The sequence below is a fragment of the Pholcus phalangioides genome, unplaced genomic scaffold (assembly GCF_987345545.1).
Source record: "Pholcus phalangioides strain wild (caught in Gottingen) unplaced genomic scaffold, Ppha-v1.0 ptg000008l_1, whole genome shotgun sequence".
Lineage (NCBI taxonomy): Eukaryota > Metazoa > Arthropoda > Arachnida > Araneae > Pholcidae > Pholcus > Pholcus phalangioides.
The window spans coordinates 23499807-23520306 of NW_028301601.1; the positions used below are offsets into that span (position 1 = coordinate 23499807).

The window sequence follows — 20500 nt, forward strand, 5'->3', positions numbered from 1 at the left end:
TGATCAAAAATTTATTTTTTTAAATTTGAAATTTCGGAAGACAACACCTTTATATGTTATAATCAATTTCTGTTAATTTCAATGTTATTTAAAGGCTATGAACTCGAAATTTGTCTTTAATAAATTCATTGCGACCCACCCTCTAAGCCATATAATGATGAATCGCGTAAAGGTCCTTGGTCCGCGGACCAAATATTGCCTCGGGGGGTTATCTGATGCAGCCTGCCATTCTCAAACCTAATTTTGTAAAAAAAATTAACTAAGCGGCACATCTACGGATCGCTTAAGTGTCCCGTGGTACAGTTCCAGAACATTTAAGCGTCCCGTGGCACATTTTCAAATCACTTAAATTAGCCGGGACGCAGTTCCAGTGCATGTAAGCGATCCGTGATACATTTAGCGATCCCTTGAGTGACGTGACGTAGTTTTATAGCACTTAAGTGGCGCCCAGTGCGGTTCTACATCACTCATGTTACCCGCGGCACATTCTCAGATTATTTAAGTGATCCGCGGCATATAATTACGGAGCGCGTGGCACAGTTCCAGAGCACTTAAGCGGCCCGGACATATCAATCACCATTTTTGCCCCATCAAATTATGAAACGTCATTAGTGTGTGAAAATATGTTTTCATGATTCCGAAATGATCACTTCACCAATATGATCAACAGATGGCAGCACGAAGTTTCTTCGTTCAGAATTTATAGCAATGTTTCTCGGACAATTTTGCCATCTTTTTTCATTTAGAAAATGCAACATATACGGAACACGTAATCACAGTTAATGATCGTTATGCAGTGTTTAAGGTATCCAAAAATAACGGCTTATAGTGAGAAAACCGCCGACGATTAAAAAATTGTCAAATGCTAGTATAGTTGCCAAATACACCGAAAAGATGTAAAATCATGTAAAGTTGTCGATTGCATCAGAAGAAATTGTCAAAAGCGAATGTAAAAAGCTGTCAATAAAATTGTCAAAATTTTCAGTAATTTATGTCACGAAAATCTTTTTAGTTCTTGGTTTCAAAAATTCAGGGAAAAACGGGACATTTTATGATAAAGTTCGGACGATAAACATTAGGGGCCGTTCAAGTATTACGTAAGCAAATTTTTAGCCATTTTTAACCCCCCTCCCTTGTCAGCAAAATTTCGTCATCAGCTCTTTTTTTTCTGGATATTAGGCCAAGCTGAACTCGGAAACAAATTCATCCTTTCTGGGCCAGAACTCGAACTACGGCGTCTTAAATACCAGGCAAGCATGCTACTATCTACACCACTGGAGAGACACGGCCCTGCCTTTCTTATTTCACACACTGGGGAGTGAGGCGCTGAAGTAGAGGCATTAGTAGCTTCTCTTAACTTCAGGAAATGGCCCCCAGGTGGGATCTATCTATCTAAGATAGACTAAGCCGTCTATCTCTCTCTCTACTATCCCCCCTGGGGGCCATTTCCCGATCTTAGGAGACGCTACTAATGCCTCTACTTCAGCACCTTACGCCACAGTGCGTGAAATAAGGAAGGCAGGGCCGTGTCTCTCCAGTGGTGTAGATAGTAGCATGCTTGCCCGGTGTGAAAGAGGGCCTAGGTTCGAGTCCCACCCGGAGACAGGATGACTTTTCTTTCCGAGTTCACCTCATCATATTTTTTGGATATTATGTTTCCTTGATACCCTGGGCTGAGAAAAAGCCGTCTATATCTCAAACTTCACGTTACGTTCACAACACGTACACGCACATTCCGGCATGTACCAATTCGTTAGAAATTCCGTAGAGGATTGTGTACAAGGTGCAGGTGCGGGATTAAGTAGTAGTATACATACAAGTTTTTGGTCCAAGAACGGAAAAGGTTGTGCGCTTCCCACTCCCCTTTCTTCATGTAAAGCATTTGATGGCATCTGCTTATGTTTTCCAAATATATAAAAGTAGGAAACCAACTTTTGCAAAATATATGGGATCGCCAATGCTAAAGTTAGAGGCTATTAAGGAGTTGAGAGAGACATCTCTCGTCAATGGCGATTAAGAGAGACTTAATTCTAAGACAAAACTCACGTATCTCCTCGCTTCACGAGTAACGCTTAAGAGGTTGTAACACTATTAGTAAAAACACGTTCGACTGACTAATTAGTATTTCGAAGCATATATTTTGTGCGTAACAATATTTAAAAACAATCAACCAATAAAAATTCGATGTTTCAAAGATTGCGCAATAAACATGCAAGAGTTATTTTTTTTTAAACATTGATTAATATGCAATTCTTTATCACAAACAGTTATCAAGTATTGAACGTTCTTTAGTCATTCTTTGCATACTAGATGGCAACAGTATCGGAAATTAAGATGCCTTTCACACAGAATTCCGTATTTCCAGTTCTGAAGTTCAGTCTTATGGAGAACTATCACGCATACGCATTCCTCGTCCATGATGTTGGTTGTTTGCGCATGAAGTTCCGCATGTGTCTCGACAAACTTTGAGGTGATTCAGCTCTTCCTCTTATCGAATATCAACTTCTCGATAGCCATGAACGGAGACTCGAATAACAGGGTGACGATGTATGACAGAGCGTAACAAAACATGAGGCAGCTGAAGAACAGCGTGACCTGAAACATTCAAAGCACAGAAATAGATGCATAATATTCAGTTTATCAAGATCAAATAAGATCGATAAAGTCCATCATGAAGGACAAAAATATGATGTTCTTAGATCTTTGAAAAAACATTCCATAGCGATTAGCAAGAAACATCCGGTGGAAAACATACCATGAACATATGCGTAATGTACAGAGGCGTCTTCATGCCGTCGTAGATGATTCTGTAGAAGATTGGATGAATCAAATACGCGGAATACGTCAACCGACTCAAAGGGACGAACACGTCACGAGATAGGAGCCAATTCGCAATACCTATAGTAAAGACATGTGCACTAACTGAACTGTTTCACGTATCGATTCAAGCTTAATGATATAATTACGTGTTTTTTTTTGTTTAAGAAACATCGAACCATAATTTTTCATGCATGAACCAATGAAGCAAGAGAATCGTGGTTTTGCGAACGTGTGTAGGCGATCCTAGTGCGCATGCTTGAATTTTTTCCTGCCTGCAGAAGCTGCCAGTCGCCGGCAGAACGGAAGGACGAGTGAGGAAGTTGTAAAAATGAGACAAAATCTCCAACATCCTCCTTTTTTTTAACCACTTTACGATCAAAGGACGTAATATTGCGTCCAGACGCCTGTGGAATGAATAAAAACAAGTTCATTCTGTTTCCTTTCCTCTCTCCTTATCATCCCGAAGCTTTGTTGCAACCTTATAATTTTTTTCCCCCTGTTGGTTTTTGTACACGCTGGTAGTGATTTTTTTTTTCCAGTACATATGATGCATCTTTCTGATAAGAGTGAAATAACTGGTAGGGTGAGGGTGAAAAGAAACCTAACTTTGTACCTACATTCTTATCACCTTATCTATATACAATACTGTCCTACTTTTTCATTGTTTCCCATTTTTCTAACGTGTGGTTAGGTTAAGACACAAGGTTCATTGGGGTACGCAAAAATAGGGGGGGGGGCCCCCCAAGCCGAGATTATAGTGTTATTTTTAAGGAAAAAACGTACCCCCTCCCCACCCGCACCGAGAAAATTCTGCGTACGCCTATGACAAGGTTACTATATTTATTGCCGATTCGTCAAATAAAGAGCATCCGAATTTCTTGCAAGAAATTACTAATTCAATCATGATCATTCAATGTATGGATCTCTCACTTTGCAGCATTTACGGAAAGGACTACTACTCCTAAACCACGCATGCACCTCATCCGTATTCCTCTACGGAACTTTTAACGAATTGGTACACGTTGGAATGTACGTGCCCATATATTGTGAACCTAACGTGAAGTGTGTTTCCGTGAGTGATGTCATTTGTCACTTATTTTTCGATTTATGGGTGATCATTGAATATGGAAGGGACTGCAGTGCAAAAAATATTAAGCCTTCCAGCATCATATTGTGTCACTTCTAGGCCATTGCGCTGCTCTGCCCGGACTGTATAAAATCGTTTTTCCGGGTATAATAATCTGGTGATCAAATTAATGTGACTCGACAGTGTATTAATTCAATCAAATCCAAAGAATAATCCGAAATGGTCATGTTTCGACGTTCAATGTTTTGTTCCTCACGAAAAGTCAAAAGGTTAAATTTTTTTGTGAAAGTACCGACCTCCATATCCGTTGAGACAAGCGTAGACGACCCACGCAACGCAAGCGGCAAAGCAGGAACGGCTCAATGCATTGTAAACAGTTGCGGCAGTCTTTCCAGGATTCGTGCCATGAACCCCATAGACATTCAATAGTGATACAATCACCGCCAAGGTCCACATGAAATACGCAGCAAACTGCAACGGAAACATTGAATGCCCTCAAACATGTATCATGTGATATGTGATCTGAATAAGTTCATCGCAGCAGAAAACTCGTTGGTTTACCAAATAAACGGTAATTTAAAATGATTATTATAAATATAGATAAATGATTATGTGTCATAAATAAGAATTGGTTTTAGTGTAAGCTGTCTACAGACTCAACTACCAATCAGAAAATTATGGAAATTTAGGAACGTCCATAATAAAAGGACAGGGTAATTATTTTCGAACCCCTTCAAAAGCCCGAAAATCATCGAAGGGGACCAAAAAAAAAAATCAGATAAAGAAACACTGTACAGGTTCCCATAATGTTTCATAGCTTTTGCTGATGGGTATGCAGAGAGGTCAGAACGTATTAATTTTAAATCATAGTCACCCTGTGCATGTTTGGTTCCTTACCGGTTTTATAGGAGTTTTCTCAGCTTTATGCTTCACGAGATAGTGAGCCAGCAGTATTCCGATCAGGTAGGGTCCTATTCTACCATACGGCTTGATGTACAGGTTCAAAAAATATATCCCGGTCCTAAGAAATAAAGTGAAATATATAAAGAACTTAAAAATGGGAGATATATAGCAATATATAGTTAAATTCGCACGCGTCACCCAGAGGCACCGACATGAATGAACAGATTTGGGGGGGGGGGGGTGCAAGTTCCTGGTCATCCCGTATTTACGGGACTCAAGTGCGCATGCAAGAGAATGAAGGCGCATTGCATTGGTTTATTTTTTTTTCCAGAAATTGTAGGGTGGGGGGGGGGGGATTAACACCTCCATCTGATGATCGGTATATTGCTATAGTAGCTCAGCGGGAATCGACGAGCGACTTCCACAACTGTTAGCCTCTTTTGAGGTAACGGAAGTGAGGTGCTTTGCATCAGTCCGGGGTTGTGAGAGCGTTTCTATCTATCTATCCACAACTGTTACTTCCAAGGTTTGCAATATCACTTGGTGAGATACTATCTGCTGGTACTGAGTGCCAACGGCTCCACGTACGAGATACTAACCCCCGGCCCGGCAAACATAATTCGCCATACGAGGTTCCCCGAAGGCAGCATTTATTTTTTTCCCCAAAAAAAAAAAATCATCAACTTTACATCTTACCCCAGGGGCAACCATTAACAACTCGCGAGCAGCAATTTAGTGTCCGTCCCTGGGGTTTATAACAATTGCTTCACTTAAGTATTATATTTTACATTGTAATTATCACTCTGTAGATACACATGCACGTATCATCATATGAGTCCGACAATCATTTGATCTTTCAACGTGAGAAAAAGAGAAAAAATCCTATACACACATCAGGTAAGCTGAAATATACAAAGCAAATCAGTCCGTCAATCGGCTAACTTTGCACGTAAAGGGACTGTATGCGCTGGTGCCACGCGTTTGTGTTCCACTAAACGTGCAATTTAAGGAACTTAACTTTTGGAAGCGAGTGTACTTCAAATTCACTAGGAGGACTTATTGACTGGCTTATTACTGGTGACCTGATATTGGCTGTTCTCGGTAAGACCTCGGGGATCGATGTCCATCCTCTGTAAACAGATTTATGAGGTCGCTGCCTAATGTCAAGTTAAGACGTCCAGTGCACTCGACGTCTTATCCTCGTACAGCCGTTTCTAATTGGAGTGTCAGAACCCACAAAGGGTTTAATTTAAAAAATATACATACATAAATAACTTACTTAAAAATAAAAGTTTTTACGAATTAACGTGCAAAATCTCTATTGTGTGTGTGTGCAACTTTGGTACACTGCAGTAGTCATGTTGTATGTTAAAATTTGGAAAAAATACTCTTGTGGCGACATCTCACGATAGTAACATGAAACGTTGTTTTAGTTCTTTTACAGTTCAGTACATGACAGTGCTATTGAATAGCAATTTACCGAGTATATTCTTTCAGAGAAATGGATGTAAATTCTTCTACTATCAAAGGGGCCGGCGTCTATGCCAGAGATCAACATTCGCTGGGATCCACGACTAAAAAAATTTGGGACTCGCTGTTCCGGTAGATCTCCTAACTGGCATGGGTGGCTCTCTATCAGGCTTTGGTTCCGTGGCTGTAGCTCTGACATCCTCTCAGTGCTCTGCTTCAGGAAGCAGATGAGTCTACGTATTTTACTTTTTTGAATTATCTCGCTTCAGGATGTACTCAAGACAAGGTATTTCGCAAATGTTCTGCTGTCTCTCTAAAGTGGAAGACTGTTGTTTTGGGGGCAACGTGTTGCGTAGTGACGAGGCAGGCCAATGTCCGATCATGTACATTTATCGCTGGGGGATAGACGTGAACCTATGAACTGTGTTTAAGTTAGTTAGTCGGTCGAATAATTTCAGAAACTTCAGTGGCCCCCTCGTATTCAGAACGGTTGGGAAACACTGCCTGAAAGAAATCTTACTTCGTTCCGTATTCGTGGAAGTCTTTCGTTTCTGTCAGCAACGAGTAACCTGGGATGAGGTCTCTTTGCCAAGTAATCAATCCCGATGCGACCCAACTGGATAGCATGACGGACAGCGTCAAGGTTAATCCGACTCTGGGCCACCTGGAACAAGGCCGTATTAGACTTCATAAAACGCTAATGGGGGATAAAACAAATTTGACAGTGCTTTGAAAAATTCACAAACGATAAATTCTTCAAAAATCTATTAAATAATGGTAAAATGTGGTTCGTGTGAGGAAATTCGGGTTGGAACTGATTTTGGTTTAAAGAATAGGACTGGACAAATCCATCGCCCGACATACCCGGGGAAAATTTTGACCGGGTATGTATTTATTTCAAACATGCCTGATATGAACAGGTAAAAAAAATCTAAAATAGTTGAACGCTTTTAATTTCTTAATGTTTACATCAGCAACAGTACAAGTGTTCCTACACACATGCTTGAAATTCCGCAGAAAGATCCTGTTAGGCCAGGGGTTCTTAACTTTTGGGGCGCGACCCAAACTTGAGTCGCAGGCTCCTTCGAGATAGGCCGTTTACAGCCACGGACTCTTGAGGTATGGATCTCAATCCGAAATTGATTCACGGGGGCTTACGAGATGGGTCGTACAAATCCATACAAATCCACATACACAGCCAAGAGTGCGTTTTACAATTTTACCCTTTTAGAGACACACCCGAGTCGGGCAACAGAAACATTTTATGAAAAATAGTGTTTTCTTATAAACGGAGCTCGCATTGAGTTCTTTTATCTCCTTGATTGATGCAATGCACAGCAATATGCAAAGAAAAATTATTTTAATTTTCGGTGCATTTTTCTGAAATAGTTAAGATATCGGTCACGACCCAAATTTTGTAAAAAGCAAGACAATAGCTGCTACTACTACTTGACCGAACATGTACCTCGTACACATTCCTCTACGGAATTTTTAACGAATCGGCACATGCCGGAATGCGTGTTCTGAGCATATGTTTGGACCTAACGTATTTATGTTGTCGAGTTGCGCTTGTTTCGTGTTCATGCTGCAATCCGGCTTCCATTGTCTGAAGTAAAGATGGAAAAAGCTTGAATCCTCATGTTTTGTCTGTATCGAGCTGTAGGTCTGCCTGCTCTCTGCGGGGAGACTTCTTCAAATGGGAGACCGGTTCGCGCATCTGTGCCTTGAAGCTACTTCCACCAAACACCAACTCTGGCCATATATCGCTATATTGCAATTTACTGCCATTAGTGAGATGGGTTGGAAGTGAAGGCGCTGTTTATCGGTGGTCGCCTCGAGTTCGTTTTAGGGAAAATATCTTATCTATATTGTTTCACACCTTTCGGCACACAACACGACACAGGGTCAATAACGTCAGAAAAAAAACATACGTTGTATAAACCCGCAAAAACCCAGGCCACCAGAAAGCAAACCCGACCTATGGTTACAATGACTACACTCAGTAGACAAAAACCATTTTGGAGAACGTAGTAAAAGTTTATTCAGATAAAAGCTTTTCTTTCGAACGATTAACATAAGTTTATCAGTAATATAACGATTGATTTGCATGAGACAAAACTAGAAAAATTATTAACATAAACTCCAGACATTATTGAATCAGCTCAATACACTATCCAGTTGAACGGGGATATTAAGAGAACCCAAGGAAAAACTGACCCACGCAGAGCCCGCTACACTGACATAAATATTAGTGACCACTCACCACTTGAAAGACGATCTCGAGCATGGTCGTCGGGTCCCCCTTCGGAACTTGCCACAGGAATACCAGCCCAGCGCCTCAAACATTCACATCTCGATGCGCGTCCCGGCCGCCGCTGTCAGTCGAGGAAAGAAAACCGAGCACCTCAACGAGAAGGAAAAAAAACTAGCGCCTCACAAATTCTATCCTGGCTCTTTATTTCCAAGCAAGAGACAAAGGGACCAATAGAAAGTCATGTAGATTTCTAATTTGCATATACTTAAACTTTTATTTAACTTTACCTTTTTTTTGGTTAGACGACCTAAGGTCGAGCATAACAATATCCTCCCTTGGATTCGAACCCGAAAAGGAAAGGGGAAACAAACCTGCCCAGCACTGTGGACGGGGGCTTTGTTTCTTCGTTTTCCGTCGCAGTGGAGGCACTGTGTATATATATTTTGTATACATTATGTGTTTAGACCATTCTCAAATCTCTCCCTCTTCAAATTGCCAACTTCTTCTTAATTGCTCACAAGTCTTTTCCACACTTCTTTCGAAATCCCAGGCTGTGGTCTCCGGCCCTCATGTGAAACTGGGCGCGCGTGCAATTTTTCTCCCTAGTCATTGGGTTCAGCTATCTATTTTAGTCAAATGGGCTTGTACGTTGCATCGAGTTGATGGCTGTCTGCATGGGGAGAACGACGCGAGTGATTCGAAACTTGCGAGCACGGGGCAAGGGGTGCCACCACTATAAATCTTTGCTAACTTTAAGTAAGGTGCTTTGCATCAGTCCGTGTTGGTGAGCGGTTATATCTATCTATCTACATTACACTAGCACCAATTAAATTGGTGGTATTTATTGTACAGACTGTACGAAAAAGGAAAGTTAAGATGATTGAGACAAGGTACAAGCATTATTGCCTTCTCTGTGTCTCTCTCACTCAAGGATTAACATCATCAACGTGTATACAGGGTAATTCCCTCGTTCCCCTGGCCGCATTTTACTAGCGAACCGTTGATCCTAGAGTCATACTTTCAGTTAGGAGATGTATAAATAACGTGAAGAGACATTAGCTACATCATTCATGTTAGAAGGGGGTTGTATAGTTATTATACTAAAAGAATAACTTTTTATACGGACATCCTATCCTCCTAAAACCAATTATAAAGTTCCTGTCTTTCTATCTCTCCTGAGACCAACAAAAAATGTCCATGTTTCCAAGTGCAATGTTTGCTGCGATATTTCAATTCAAAAATGAGAAAAATGTTGGGCAAGAACAGCATAAATGAAGAAAAGAAGCATTTTCCGTTCAAATATCTCAGCGAATATGAATTTAGGAACGTGGAATTTTTCTAGTTGGGATCAGGGGAGTCAGGAAAACAACTTCCCCTAATTGGGTATCTTAGGACAAGCCGGCCATATACATTCTTATTTCACTAACTATACAACCCTTTGCAACATGAATGACGTATCTGACGTCTACACGTTATTTGGATAATTTTTTAATTAAAAGTATGTCTCTAGGATCAACGGTTTGCCGGTAAAATTCGGTAAATTTGTTATCGTATGCCTGAACTGCCCTTTCATTTTGGCGATGTTTTTCTGCATTACCCTGTATAGTCCGTGAACGGTGATCTATTTTTACGGATCTTATTATTTTTGGGCCCGGTGCGGCGACGGTCTTCACATCCTACAATAGGGACACGGGCTGAAATCGTTGACAGGCCCCAGGCTGGGATTTCTTACAGGCCTTTCTCTATAATAAATATATTGGTCTAAAATAATAATGAGATTCATTCCGGGCACAAGGGCTGGAGCCCTGTCAGTTCCCATCCTATATGGGAATGATGGTGCATCTTTTCGCTCGTGCTCTAGTCCAGCCCTGCATCGTAAACCGGTCAGGATTCTTGGAAAGAATTAGGCCACAACTTTGGGGCTTTTTTCTGAAGGCAGTAGAGCAAAAAATAATTTAGATTTCGTGTGCGAATACAATACCATAACATTAAATTTTTAGTAATATTTTTGGGGCATGTAAAATATTGATTTAGGCATCCACTATTTTGGTCAGCCCTAGTGAAGAAAAGCCAAGGGCACTGAAAGCTATATACTTACCTCCACAAGGTGTAGATGAAAATGGGGCTGACCACATAGAACTGCATGTCGTTGGCTAAATACCACACCCAGCTCATACACTGGAGAAAATAAAATTGAAAATAGTTGTCAGTCATCAATAGGTTTATAAAATCCAAACCCGAATTAAATGCCCTGAACTTCACCAAAAAGTTACCAATTTTCAAAAATAAGGGATAGGGGAAGCGCCAAGATGGACAAATTTTTCAAAGTATGGATAATTCTTTGTACATATGTCAAAGCCTAAAGTTCGCCAAGTTGCCAGCCCAGTTGAACCGGCCAATGCACGAAAGTCGGGCTTTCGAAAAGCTATAGCCGGCCCCTATATATCGATCCCTATACATCCCTATATCGATCCCCTATGATTCGGAGACATTGCCGTTCATTGCTTCACATCCTTCATTGCTATCAGGCTAGTGTTTCCCTTTGATCTACAGATATCCGAACACCAGGGCTGGACGAATCTCAAAGAATCCACGTGCCAAGTCGGGCATGTAACTTGGAACAATGGAGGCCCGAATAAAAATTCTGTAAGATCGGACAATGTTAGTTACCTATACGCTAGGGAAGCATTCAGTCGAAGAAAATGCATGATAGAGAAATAGATTTCTCAAGCCCTGCCGGACACTAGACGTTCATCTAATGGACATTTACAATGTTGTGATCTTACCGTGAGAGTCTCTTCGTGTAAATTGTTGATGTACAGAAGACTCAGCCACCATTTGCACGAAACTCCGTCAGGAGAGAATCCCCTGAGGCTTCTGGAAACTACGGTCACGTAAAAAGCTTGCACAATGGCCAGGAGAGGAGTCAATCTGGAGAGAAAAAAATTCCTCTGTTATCCTTGTGCGAGGATCGAAATAAAAAAAACACCGTGAATAGTCAGTCACATGATCAGACTCTTGAGAATATATTCTTACCTCCAGTACCGATGAAAGTAGAAATAGAACCACGAGACTTTGCCGTTTCGGATCGACAATTCTTGAAGTAGCAAATAGCCGACGAGTGTTCCACTGGAAACAAGGAACGGAACATAGGAACGATCAGCATATGAAACACAAAAGTTTACCAACAAGAGTCTGTAAATTGCGCGTATAATTATTATCAAATGAGGAGCTTGTTTTCAAAAGGGAACATTTGCCCTTTTTTCTAAATTCACAGTAGACCGGAGGTCATTTTGCTTTACAAAAATAGAAAATAGCCCAACGGAGAGCAGCATATAGGAATGGTAAAATAATATTTAAATACTATGTTTTATGATCAACATTCAAGATAGTTATCCACATTTGAATTTTGGAAATGTTCTGTTTTTTGATTAAATTTTTATTTATTTTTCATTAAAATTTCGTCAAGTCAGGAAAACTTGAAAATTTCTACGTCACCCGTTGATTCCAGAAGGTTCTAACTAGCACAAGGAAGGTACCCTTACTGCCATCTCATCATTAACATGAGAAACGCGATCATTCCACTCATAAATCCCATAATGCACACTTCCGTTAGCGGGCACCTCCACTGACGGACATGATTTTGAATTACATCGACGGGATTCAATGAATCTCACTCTCCATTAACGGAAGCTTCGTTAGCGGACAAAATTTTCAGTCCCCATGGGTGTCCGTTATCGAGAAATGAAAAAATGCCGATATTTATGAAAAAGGTGGAAATTGTAAATGATTTACATTGTAGTTTCTACCAAATATATTCCCGGTTGTATAATCGGATAGAGCTTATCCCAAAGATTCACACATAACCCATTAAAAATTCCATTTCGGGGTAAAAAAGTAGAAAACACCTCAAATATGAGAGCTTATCTCAAGAACTTTCGGTATAAGGAATTCCTTCACTAATAATTGGCGTTATGTTTACTAGTTACTGTCTTTTGCTGACGAAACTTTTCTACGGACATTACATCCCTCCAACCCCAGAATTTTTCACGAATTTGAATGACTAATTAGTTAATTAATTATGATCATAATTAGCATCAAGATCATTGTGACTGATAAATGGAAAGCTTTCAAATTTATGAAAATTAGAAAATTCGCAATTTCACTCATTTTCATGAACGTTACTAAATGTTAGCTTTTACCGAAGTGCTTGGTAAAAGCCCGAAATGTATAGGTTTTCAATCGTACCTATTTCGGGCTTTTACCGTAACATATAATGGTGAAATAAATTAAGAGAATTTGCATATTTTATCGAATTTCATGAAAAGAACTGAACTGAATGTAAAACCACTGCTTCTAGACAAAAATGCAAATCTTGTCCGTCAAATACGTAAGCGTACAGGTGTGTGTAGGTGGAGCCAGTAGAGAAACAGGCTTTATAAGCGCGCGAAAGTTAAGACGCATTTCGTTCGCTAGCACACCTCGGCGAATTTCTTGGTGTTATTTTGCAGCAATCGGTTAGTTTCAAATTGTAACAGTAAAAATGAGTAACCACCAACGTTTAGATGATGGAATGAGGTGGCGAATTGTGGGGAGGCTAGAAGCAGGCCAATCTCAAGTCCAGATTTGTAAAGAGTTCAATTTAACGCCCAGCGTCGTGTGTAACTTATGGAAACAGTTCCAGGATACCGAATCCATCGAGAGAAAACCTGGGCAAGGTCGTCCAAGAGCCACGACGGCCAGAGAAGATCGCCATTTGTCGATTATAGCGAGGCGTAACAGGAGTGCTTCTCCGCTCTCTCGTGCCTTGTATGCAGCCACAAGAACCCGTGTATCAAGGGTGACTGTTTCCAAAAGACTTCATGAGAGAAGGTTGTTTGCAAGAAGACCTACTGTTTGCGTCCCGCTCACTTCTACGGACAGGAGAATCCGTTTATCATGGTGCAGAGAGCATAGAGATTGGAGTATGGATCAATGGGCAACCGTTCTCTTCACTGATGAGTCCCGGTTCAGCCTAAGCACCGATTCTCGCCGTACGTTCATATGGAGAGAACCAGGGACCCGCTACCTACCCTCCAACGTCAGCGAAATCGACCATTATGGCGGTGGAGGTTTAATGGTCTGGGCAGGCACTGTGATTGGTGTGAGGTATAGGGATGAGGTCTTGGAGCCCTATGTTCGCCTTTTCAAGGGTGCAGTTGGCCCTGAGTTCATTTTAATGGACGATAACGCGAGGCCACATAGAGCTTGTAGTGCGTTCTTATCTGTATAGATGGCGCGCCCTCCTCACGCTCCTGGTGATTGTAAAAAAAAAGAAAAAATGCCAGTTGGAATTATACCACCGATTTGTATACACGTGTCATCCTCCTCGTTATGTTTCTTTCGTATATTAAATCGTTAAGTTTTCATTACGTTTTATGTCGTCACTACAAGCATCGGATTACTGGTGACCTATAGGACGCATCTGATTTTGGACATTGAAGTTAATTTCTCCATCGTTTAAATTTCGTTTTCGCGCCTTGTGCTTTCCGTTCGTACGCTCTTCAAAGATGAAACTTGTCTAATCTCCTAGTCTTTTGGATATACTATATATATTTTTTTTTCAAGCCAAGTCTACTCGTTTCTACCCAATATAGAGACGTTCCTGGAAATTCAAGGTGAGGAATAAACTTTCTACTCTCGATTTGCCGGTCTCCATACTTGCATTTGTCATGGCTCAACCTATTGCATCAGCTGAAGTTTCACGTGTTGCCTTTCGAGCCCCTCCGTTCTGGGAAGCAAATCCAGAGATTTGGTTTCTTCAAATTGAGTCACAATTCAAAACGGCAGGCATAACCGCCGATGAAACTAAATTTCACGCCGTTGTAGGAGCTCTTGATTGCAAAGTTTTGAACTATGTTTCTAATATCGTTCGCAATCCTCCCCAACAGCACATGTACGAGACTCTCAAAACTCGCGTGCTGGAGCAGTTTCAACAATCAGAATCTTCCAAATTGCGAATGTTACTCCAGGAGCTTCAACTAGGCGACAAACGCCCGTCCCAGCTTTTGCACGAAATGCAAACGTTAGCTGAGGGTAAAATGGAAAGTGGCATTTTGAGAAATCTCTGGATGCAGAGATTACCTTTGCACTCCCAACAAATATTACAAGCTTCTAGTGAACCGTTAATTGGGTTAGCGAAAATAGCCGACAAAATATGTGAGGTTTCTAGTGTGTCATCTAATACTTCAGCTGTGTCTCACACTTCAGAGTTTGATGATTTGAAAAACGAAATTGCTTCGCTACGGCAATCATTTGAAAGGCTTTCGCGATCTCCTAGACCATCTCGCGGTTATCGTAAACGATCTCAATCTCGTAGCCGAAATAAATTCGGCGATGCTTTGAAAAACGGAAGGCTTTGCTGGTACCATGAGCAGTTTGGAAAAAAAGCTCATAAATGTATTCCTCCATGTCAGTTTCAGGAAAACTAGTGGGCTCGTCTGTTTCGGCGACAGCTGACGAAAGCCTTCTCCATAGTCGCCTATTTGTCATCGACGTTAATACGGGTTTCCGATTTCTAATTGACACTGGCGCATCAATCAGTTGTTTTCCGAAACGCCTGACTAACTTGACAAAACCTCACAAACTCTCACTGTATGCTGCAAATGGATCCGAAATCCAAACGTTTGGCAACAAAAATCTAGTTCTGAATCTTGGACTAAGGAGGGACTTTCCTTTCGTTTTCACTGTGGCAGATGTTTCACATCCCATTATTGGAGCCGACTTTTTGGAAAGATTTGGTTTGCTTATAGATGTTAAAAATTCTCGTTTGATCGATAACGAAACATCGCTATCAGTGAATGGTTTAGAATCCCAAAACGGCTCTTTTGGTTTAACGCCGATCTCTGGTGATTCTCCATACCACCGCATATTAGCCAAATTTCCTCAGCTTACCAGCTCAGTTCTAAATGCAGTTCCAAAGAAACACTCTGTCATGCACTTCATCGAAACTACGGGACCACCGGTTTTCGCAAAAGCTAGAAGATTGTCTTCTGAAAAACTTGCAGCTGTTAAAAAACAATTCAATGAACTGTTGCAACAAGGTATAATTCGGCCCTCAAAAAGCCCTTGGTCGAGTCCCATCCATCTTGTACCCAAAAAAAGCAACGAATGGAGAATTTGTGGGGACTTCCGCGGACTCAATGCAATAACCATCCCAGATAGATACCCGCTTCCAAATATACAGGATTTTTCCATCAACTTGAGTGGTAAAAAGATTTTTTCAAAAATCGATTTAATAAAAGCATATCACCAAATACCAATCAATCCTAAAGACATTCCCAAAACCGCCATAATTACGCCCATTGGGCTATACGAATATGTTTATATGTGCTTCGGCCTGAAAAATGCAGCTCAAACGTTTCAGCGTTTTATTGACGAAGCATTTCGTGACTTAGATTGTTGTTACGCATATCTCGATGATTTGTTAATCGCTTCCATTGACGAAAAATCTCATGAAGCTGACTTAAAACGTGTTTTTCAAAGACTAAATGACTATGGTATCGTGATCAATCCATCTAAATGTGTATTCGGTCAACGTCAAATTAATTTTCTGGGTTTTCTTGTTTCTCCCGATGGGATTGCACCTTTACCAGATCGAGTACAAACATTGCTCGATTATCCATTGCCATCAACAGTGACTGAATTGAAGCGTTTTTTGGCAATTGTAAATTTCTATCACAGATTCCTTAAAGATGCCGCCAGGGTGCAAGCTCCTTTGCATGAATTAGCAAAAAGCAAGATAAAAAAAGATAAAACTGAAATAGTTTGGTCTGAGGAAGCCAAGTCCGCTTTTTTGTCATGCAAGCAATCAATTGCCAACGCTGCACTTCTCGCCCATCCTGTTCCGAATGCAAAATTATTTTTGACTGCCGATGCTTCCGACACTTCATTGGGTGCAGTCCTTCAACAGCAAATAGGAAACAAAACCCAACCATTGTCATTTTTTTCACGCAAGCTCAGTTCGACTGAAAAAAAGTACAGTACATATGACAGAGAGCTCTTAGCAATATATTCGGCTGTTAAGCATTTCAAGCACATTTTGGAGGGACGCAACTTCATAATTTTCAGTGATCATCGTCCTCTCACGTATGCCTTCAAACAACGTAACGATAAATGTTCTCCCCGGCAACTTAGACATCTTGAATATATTAGTCAGTTTTCGACAGATTTACGATATTTGCCTGGGGATAGTAACGTCATAGTTGATGCTTTCTCAAGAATTTGTGAAATCCACACTCCTTGTACAATCGATTATGCAGAATTGGCACGGGCGCAGGCAGATGATGATGAATTGCATACCTTGCTTCAAAGTGAAACTGGGCTTCAGCTAAAACGCTTCGATATCTCCGGTGTTAATATCTACTGCGATGTGTCTACTGACGATATACGCCCGTATGTACCCGTTTCAATGCGACGTCTAGCGTTCGACTCTGTGCATAATCTGTCCCATCCTGGGATAAAAGCCACTCTAGGTATGGTACGCAAACGATTTATTTGGAAATCGATTGCGAGAGACTGCAAAGATTGGTGTCGTACTTGCATCGCTTGCCAGAAGTCGAAGGTTATCAAACATACCAAGTCTCCTTTAGGCTCTTTCCAGGTTCCTGATTCTCGTTTTGCACACGTTCATCTGGACATTGTCGGACCCTTGCCTCCCTCTAAAGGATACACGTATCTCTTGACGTGCGTTGATCGGTACACACGGTGGCCCGAAGCGGTACCAATGTCTAACCAAACCGCTGAAACTACAGCTGAGACATTCTTTTCTACCTGGGTGTGTCGGTTTGGCGTTCCTGAAAAGTTGACCACAGATCAAGGTCGTCAGTTTGAGAGTGATCTATTTCGCTCTCTTGCACGGCTGTGCGGCATCGAAAAATCCCGCACCACTGCCTACAATCCAAAGTGTAACGGCCAGGTTGAGAGATTCCACCGCGATCTCAAAGCCTCTCTGATGTGTGTCCTCAAAGGTAACGAGCACTGGACAGAGGTTCTACCTACAGTCCTGTTGGGGTTACGTTCCAGCATCAAAGAAGACCTCCAAGTATCAACCGCTGAGTTGGTATACGGCACAGCCCTACGCCTTCCTGGTGAACTCTTCCGGCACTCTGATGAGCGAGACGTCCTACCTCGATATGACTTCTTGCAGAGACTGAGAGACCATTTCTCCCGTGTGAGACCAGTACCAACCTCTCATCACAATTCGCCTAAGCCCTTCGTCTCGACAGACTTGCTAACTTCTCCATCAGTATTCGTCCGACAAGACTGTGTACGCAAACCTCTACAGCAACCATACACCGGACCATTTGAAGTTATTTCAAGAACTGATAAGTATTTTATGTTGAACATTAATGGCAATCATAAAAATGTATCCATAGATCGCCTTAAGCCATGTTTTATGTTAAATAATAATTTATGTGACACGTTCAAAAATCAGTATATTTCCAGGTCTGGCCGAAGAGTGCGATTTCGTATTGACCCTTCGAAATTAGCTATATGATTCGTAATTATGTATGGTATATATATATATATATTGCAATTTTTTTATTATTTGTATGATTATTATTCAAATTGTCTTCTCTTAAATGTTTCGTCTTCGACTGGAGGGGGAGTGCTGTAGTGCGTTCTTATCTGTATAGATGGCGCGCCCTCCTCACGCTCCTGGTGATTGTAAAAAAAAAGAAAAAATGCCAGTTGGAATTATACCACCGATTTGTATACACGTGTCATCCTCCTCGTTATGTTTCTTTCGTATATTAAATCGTTAAGTTTTCATTACGTTTTATGTCGTCACTACAAGCATCGGATTAAGCTCTTCTGCTCGACGATTTTCTGAGAGTGAGGATATTCGCCGGATGGATTGGCCAGCCAGATCTCCAGACCTTAACCCTATAGAGCATGTCTGGGACGCTCTGAGGAGGGCAATTTCAACTCGCAACCCCCCCCCCCTCCGGGAACCATCCAGGGAATGAAAACAGCGTTGCTGAACGAGTGGGACCAATTGTCACAGGAAATGATAAACTGCCTTATTTCAAGTATGAAATCACGCTGCGAGACCTGTATATCTGTAAGAGGGGACCATACCCCCTATTAACCCATCTATTAACCCATTTCTTTGTTTATTCTGCAACCGCTGTTTCATACCTTCCGACTCCAACGAGTGTTACGCACGATCATGCGTGTGTATTACAATTATTGAATGGTTATTTGTTTTGTATTGTATCAATGTATGTACACATCAAATTTCATTAAAATCGGTACAGTAGTTCTAGAGATAATCGACCAAGTCTGCTAATTCTCTTAATTTCTTACACCAGTGTATATATAAACACATACATACATACAGCAGGGTTTCCAAGGTTATAGTTTGCACGAAACTCTTTACGGTCATCAGACTGCCCCACGGAAATCTTGGTGCTACCGTTCCACAACAGAGCCCTTGATAATACTTCCCCCCCACCCAGAGCTTTTTATGGTTACGAGACACGCTGTTCTACTGATCATATGGTGATATTGTTCCATGGAACCCTTGATGGTTACGAGATTGTTCCTTGGTGTTACTGTTCCACGGAACCCATGGTTGTTATGAGACTGTTCTACGAAACTCAAGCAAAAAAAACATGAATGCAGTATATAGCGATATCCAAGAATATGTGCAGTGTGAAACTTTTAAAACTAATGGAAATAAAATTTTTATATCGCGGAACTCCCGAAAATCTCTTGCTGAACCCCAGGTTTCGTGGATTGCCAGTTGGAAACCTATGATACAGAGAGCTCAAAAATCCGTGTTTGCCCAGGCCTCTGTAAATTGCTCCATTCGGATAAACTATAATTAAAGAAACCCTGTGTGTTTTTTGACCGGCAAAATAAGAATCGTAATATCCGAAATTTCATCATACTGATATTCTGATACAGATTATTTAACAGTTCATAATCATTAAAAATATTACCTGAGCAAGAAAAAGGAGTCTACACCAAAAGCGGCTTGAACCACGCCTTGAAATGGCAAATCATTCATCAGGGACATGGATTTGCCGATTTCATCTGAAATATTCAATTGAAAATGATGTGTATAAGAAAAATGTTCACAATCAGGCAATCGCATTGCTTGGAGAGAAAGAAAATCAGTAACCAAGTCAGTATTTGGTGTCCCTTTACGCTCCCGTGCAATCAGATACTTTAAGCTGTAGTCTCCCAAACTTTTTGTTCCATCGCCCCCCAACTCACGTAAACCCATAGGATCCTATGTTAAATCAGTAGGTTCTATCGACCCCTTGGACCATTACATCGCCCACCAGGGGAGGATATTGCCCACTTTGGGAAACACTGCTTTAAGCCATCATATCAAACCAGGGCAAGCGCTATTTTCTTGACCACTCTTTCCTCGAATTCACTGCCCTGTGCAATAACCCCGTTTGCCCGAACCCCCACTTCTGCAAGTACTCCCGTGTTTCCAATATTTACTCTTTTCGTGATAAACACACTATCCAAGTCACTCTTTAGTCATTCACATGCTGGCACACTGTTTCAGTCACTCATACTCTTACACACTGTTGTAGTCGACACCGCACGCTTTCGCGCTTCACGCACTCTAAATCACTCTTTTGGTCGCTTAATGACATGGTTCCATGCTTTATAGGTCACTCTTTTGGTCTCTTAATGACATGGTTCCATGCTTTATAGGTCACTCTTTTGGTCTCTTAATGACATGGTTCCATGCTTTATAGGTCACTCTTTTGGTCTCTTAATGACATGGTTCCATGCTTTATAGGTCACTCTTTTGATCATTTACACGTTTACACATGCTTTATAGGTCACTCTTTTGATCATTTACACGTTTACACCTGCTTTATAGGTCACTCTTTTGATCATTTACACGTTTACACATGCTTTATAGGTCACTCTTTTGATCGTTTACACGTTTACAC

General features: G+C 41.1%; 1 protein-coding gene across 1 annotated transcript in view; it reads right to left on the reverse strand.

Moving 5' to 3' along the window:
* Positions 1–2120: 2120 nt before the first annotated feature.
* LOC149084043 (nose resistant to fluoxetine protein 6-like) overlaps positions 2121–20500 on the reverse strand; it is a 31858-nt gene continuing 13478 nt past the window's right edge. The window contains exons 7-15 of the mRNA XM_089234389.1: positions 19523–19616; positions 11571–11663; positions 11321–11465; positions 10633–10712; positions 6801–6944; positions 4805–4928; positions 4204–4378; positions 2756–2898; positions 2121–2595 (exon numbers count right to left, since the gene is read on the reverse strand). Coding sequence (XP_089090515.1) covers positions 2476–2595; positions 2756–2898; positions 4204–4378; positions 4805–4928; positions 6801–6944; positions 10633–10712; positions 11321–11465; positions 11571–11663; positions 19523–19616 — 1118 coding nt within the window. The 3' untranslated portion in view covers positions 2121–2475. The remainder of the gene's footprint in view (positions 2596–2755; positions 2899–4203; positions 4379–4804; positions 4929–6800; positions 6945–10632; positions 10713–11320; positions 11466–11570; positions 11664–19522; positions 19617–20500) is intronic.